The sequence below is a fragment of the Myxine glutinosa genome, chromosome 5, assembly GCF_964187855.1.
Source record: "Myxine glutinosa chromosome 5, kmMyxGlut1.1, whole genome shotgun sequence".
NCBI lineage: Eukaryota > Metazoa > Chordata > Myxini > Myxiniformes > Myxinidae > Myxine > Myxine glutinosa.
Genome location: NC_136265.1, coordinates 29,357,805 through 29,358,865, shown reverse-complemented (window position 1 = coordinate 29,358,865; position 1,061 = coordinate 29,357,805). Strand labels below are relative to the sequence as shown.

The window sequence follows — 1,061 nt, the reverse complement described above, 5'->3', positions numbered from 1 at the left end:
TGGAGGGAACAAGCAATCAGCTCGCACCTAATCAATTAACCCAAGGTGGCTGGTATCTTTGAAATGGAAGTTAAACGCCAGTGTGAATTATATCACAAACCCGTGGCAGGTAACTTAGTTAGGACACAAAGAAATAATGGCCTACACTTTTCGAAGGATAGCAAGGAAATTATTTAACGGCCAGAGATTAAATGTAAACGTGATAAATTCAACTAAGGAGAGTGTGCTCCAGGATGCAACCCCTCCTGCTGGCAACTGCCTCAGAACGGCAGGCATCAGAACTAAACTTCTGTCGAATGATTTGCAAAGATTCTCCAGAAGAAATAGAAGTCCCGAGTTTCTTTCCTCGTTGTGTAGAGGAAATCTTACCACTGCTGTTGCATATTTATCTTCTCAAATTACACAGCTTGTAACGACCATGGCGGCATAATACGTGCCTGTGTAACCAGCATTTCATGTGTATTCGGGATTGTGACAGGTACATTTATATTTGTATAGATTTCGTGTTTCTCCGGGAGACATACCATATGATTTATTCACGGTTTTATATTCTGAATGACAGAAAAAATATGCTGTTTACCATTAATGAAAATAAATGAAGTATGCAGATTGGGAGCATTTCCCGGATAAGTATATACACATGCACATGTATACACAATGAATGGAAAAGCGCATAATTAAAATTAAAATGGAATTTCTTTTTTTTTAAAGAATCTCACGGTGTGCGATAACTTGCACGTACCGGACAACGGGTCTTTATCCTGATGAGAGGGGACGGTGCGAACATCCATTCTCCTTAAATCAAGGACCCCAGTATCATGTCCCGCACACCCACCGGCTCTCTTCGGCAGTGAACACAAAGGGATAAGACAGCACCAGTGCCTCGCCTGGGTCCAGCGACTCTTATAAAAAGCGAAATGATCGTTTCTTGGGTTCACTTCCCGTAATCCGGCGATAAAATCTTTAGAATTAGTTGTTTTCAGTTACCAATAAAAAACGAGCCCTCAACCTCCTTAAGGAGCTCTGATACTAAGTCTATCGTCATGGCCAACATACACTGT

At 41.4% G+C, this 1,061-nt stretch overlaps 1 protein-coding gene across 2 annotated transcripts in view; it reads right to left on the bottom strand.

Moving 5' to 3' along the window:
* Window positions 1-1,061, bottom strand: part of LOC137427768 (uncharacterized) — a 23,958-nt gene extending 22,897 nt beyond the window's left edge. The window contains exon 1 of one of the 2 annotated variants that reach the window (XM_078777783.1): window positions 743-1,061. In XM_078777783.1, the coding sequence (XP_078633909.1) occupies window positions 743-791 (49 nt within the window). In that variant the 5' untranslated portion in view covers window positions 792-1,061. The remainder of the gene's footprint in view (window positions 1-742) is intronic. The other variant, XM_078777784.1, reaches the window with a different exon arrangement.